Consider the following 4,034-nt stretch of genomic DNA (forward strand, 5'->3'; position numbering starts at 1 on the left):
TTTGAGAGTAAGTTTTAAGATATGTCCTAATCCGGGCACTTATGAATCTATATATATTTTTATATATCGGTACCTGGTTTTCGGGACGAACACTATTATCAGGATATTGTTCATATTCTAAACGACAACAAAGATTAGAACATATTTTTTGGCATTTGACATATATTTAGATGAAAAAAACAATACCAACACAAACCTTTTATGAAATACATAATATAGAGGTTAAATGAAATTTTTGGTGTTAACATCTGTGTTTTCCTACTGTGATGTTATGCCTAACATCCCAATTAAGTTTTATTTGTTTATTTGTCAAATGATTCGGGATGACCAACCATGAGGCCATACAAACAAACAAAACGAAATCATATATTTCGTGGTACAATTATTAATACTCATATGTTTGTTGTAATATTGGGAAGGACGAATACGTCATCATAAAATATAAAAGGAAACTTCACAAAGAAGGGTACAGAATGTTCAGAGAGGAAAACACTAACAAGAAGGATGAGTCTAGAAATGGGAAGATCCCATACGCCAAAATAAATATAATAATATAAACAACAATAAAAGTATTTTAAACAATTATTTTAAATTCATGAAACTTCCTGTGATACAGGACAGAATTGATATCAATTTACATAGGGTATCGCAAGAGCAAGAGTGTTCAACCAAAGAGGGGTTGACATTTAAATATACAATCGAAGAAATCGATTTAGTGGTAGAAAAAAGAATCAGTCTGATAAGAGACATTAAAGACTTTACAGAAGTCGAGTTAGATAAATGGTTTGAAAATTTAAACAGATAAGTAAACACAAAAATTGGGACTTTACAAAGGAAAAAATGGCCTTGGAACAATTAATAAGAGATCCAAGTTTACAATCGATTTTTTCACTCACTGATCTAGAAAAGATTTACAGATATGTGGGGAAAAGTTTACCACAAAAGCTAAATCCAGAATTATTGCCAATCAAGTTGCAGAATTGCAAACAATCAAAATTTAAATTCATTAAAGAATATTTAAGCCACCTAAAGGCTCTAATTGACCAATATACTAGAATAGAAGGTCTAAATAAAAGAGAATACGAAAGAGAACTAAGAAAGAGTTTCTTCGCAGGTTTATCATTCGAGACAAGAATGAAAGTGCTCGATTCAGGTAAGAATACTATTGAAGAGATAATAACGCATCTAGAAACAGTTGAAGAAAATTTAATTTCAGAAGGCAGAAAAAAGGGTATCATGTCAAAGACATACGACATAAGAACAGATAAGTTTGGGGATAAAAAGGACAGATACACTAGCAAGAAATGGTGTAGTCTCCACAAAAACAACACTCACAACTCAAAGGAGTGTTTAGTCTTAAATAATACCACAAGAGAGAAGCCAAGAGAAGGGAATTATAAGGATTCAAGAAGTAAGGCTGAAAGAACTTACATAATGAGAGAAGCTGGACCAACTATTTTAGACTTAGAATTAAAAGGAGATATAAATGAGAAAGAAGTAAACATAGTTTTGGACACTGGTGCCTGTCACAACTTTATAGACAGGAAACTAGTAGAGGAGAATAATCTAATAGTCAGGGAAGACAAACCCTTAAAAATAGTAACTGTGACCAACGAGAATCTTAAAATAAACTCAGTGGTAGATACAGTAGTAAGATTGAAAGGTCTAAAAAAGGAATTCAATAAGGTTTTATATGTGTTAGAGAAATCGGTAGTAGATGTAATTTTGGGAAATGAATTTATCTTTTCAAATAAGATGGTTCTAAATTTTAAAAAGAATACAATCGGAATCGGGAGTGAAACAATTAATATATTAGGAGAAAACGAAAAAGTTAAAAAAGATAATGAATTAGATGGGCTTTTCTATGAAAAATTAGGGTTAGTCAAAGAAAAGGAAGGTACAAATGAGGAATTAAATGATTTAATATATGTGTATAAAGAAGTTAACGAAAATTTCAATGTTTTTAAAATTAAGCCTGTAAAAATAAAACCCATGCACAACTCAAGCGTAAATCTGAAACGCTTGTCATACAGCGTGCCTCACAAATATGTAGACGCGGGAAAAAGAGAAATTCAAAGACTTTTAAAAGAAGAGATTATAGTAGAGGTAGATGCAGAAGTGCATAGCCCCGCATTTTTTATCGAGAAGAAAAACAAAGATTTGCGGCTAGTAATAGATTACAGAAAGGTGAACGAAATCAATAACGACGAACAATTTGATATACCAAAAATATTTGAGAACCTACAATTAATAGGGAATATGGCATATTACACTAAGATAGATCTAAAAAATGGATTTAATAAAATTCCCATAGAACAAAAAAGTCAGGGGATAACCGCCTTCAAAATCATAAACAAAACATATATGTATAAAAGAATACCGTTTGGTATAAGATCAGGTCCTAAAATATTTCAAAAGACCATTACTAGAATGCTGGAGGAACTTGGAAATTGCTTCGTGTATATAGACGACATCATAGTTTACGGAAAAGATAAAGCAGAACATGACGAGATAGTCATAAAGGTTTTAGAGAGACTAATGAAATTCGAAGTAAAAATAAATTTCGAAAAGACAAGCTTTTATAATGAAGAGATTAAAATATTAGGCTTCTTCATAAACAAGAAAGGTATATTCGCAGACACTAAATACTTAGAAAACAAGGCTATGCAAATAATACCAAAGAACAAAAGACAGCTCCAGAAAATAATAGGAGTATTTAATTGGTATAGAAGATTTATAAAAAACATGAGCACTAAGTTACATAGTGTTACAAATTTATTAAAAGAAGAAAAATATGTGTGGACAGAGGAACACATGAAGATAGTTGAAAACATTAAACAGGAGATTACCAATAACACTAAGTTAGCGTATCCTAATTTTAATGAAAAATTCATCTTAGAATGCGATCCATCCAACGTGGGAATCGGTGCGGTATTATATCAAGAAGGTGGTATAATTGGTTATTTCAGTAAAAAATTGAATAGTACCGAACAGAACTATTCTATAGTAGAAAAGGAGCTTTATGAGATAGTGAAAACATTGACATTTTTTAGAGAAATTACACAGGGTTATTATGTAGAAATTTATACAGACAATGAGAATTGTGTGTACGAAAACAAATGTTTCACAACAAGAATGGAAAGATGGAAAGTATTACTAAACGATTATAATTTTACATTAAAGAAAATAAAAGGGACTGAAAATAACATAGCCGATAATTTGTCAAGATGCGGAAAGTTAAAACTAAGGAATCGAGAAGAATTTTATACAAGAAAAAGCGAAAAGTTACTTAGACGATAACCTAGATGAACTAGGTAGAAAGAAAATAATTGAAGGGAAGGAAGAAGAATTTCTAAGGTTCATACACGAAGAAAGCGAGCATGCTGGGATAATTATATGCTAATAACATAAAAAATTATGTGAAAATAAAGAATTTAGAAAATAATTAAAGAAAATCATAGGTAATTGTATTAAATGCAAAGAAAATAAAAACAATAATAAATTTGGAAAAGAAATAATTCCAATAGCGGCCAAGGAGCCATTTGAAAGAGTGAGTTCGGATATCTACGGACCATTTGAGTTAGAAGATTATAAATGCAATACTCTCAAAGAAAAGGGTTATTTCATAACAATTACAGACATAAAGTCAAGAATTACATATATCAGGTTTTCAACGAGTATTACAATAGGAAACATAATTAAAACGTTTAAAAAATAAAAAAAAACAAGCTTCCGAAGATAATCATATCAGACAATGGAAAGCAATATAGGAATAACAAGGTAAAGGAATTTTTAGAAAGCCAAGAAATAGAGGCTAGATATATTCCTGCATACACACCAAGCTCTAATGGAATATCTGAGAGAATAAATCAAGTAATCTCGGAAATGTTAAGAATGAACAAAGGTTTATCTATCGAAACCATCAAGAGAAAAATTTTACATAGGTTAAATGAAAATTACAATACCAGTATAGGCTGCTCGCCAATGGCAGCTATTACTAAAAAGAATTATTTTTGCCTTGAAGAAAAGGTTGA

At 30.6% G+C, this 4,034-nt stretch overlaps 1 protein-coding gene across 1 annotated transcript; it reads left to right on the forward strand.

Moving 5' to 3' along the window:
• Positions 1-595: 595 nt before the first annotated feature.
• VNE69_03249 (pol polyprotein) lies at positions 596-2,104 on the forward strand (the record flags this gene model as incomplete). Its single annotated transcript, XM_065473110.1, has 3 exons — positions 596-766; positions 802-2,034; positions 2,102-2,104. The coding sequence occupies 3 exons, from the start codon at positions 596-598 to the stop codon at positions 2,102-2,104; spliced, it is 1,407 nt and encodes a 468-aa protein (XP_065329182.1).
• Between the last annotated feature and the right edge of the window lie 1,930 nt (positions 2,105-4,034).

Source organism: Vairimorpha necatrix, chromosome 3 (genome assembly GCF_036630325.1).
Source record: "Vairimorpha necatrix chromosome 3, complete sequence".
In the NCBI taxonomy this organism is placed as follows: Eukaryota; Fungi; Microsporidia; family Nosematidae; genus Vairimorpha; species Vairimorpha necatrix.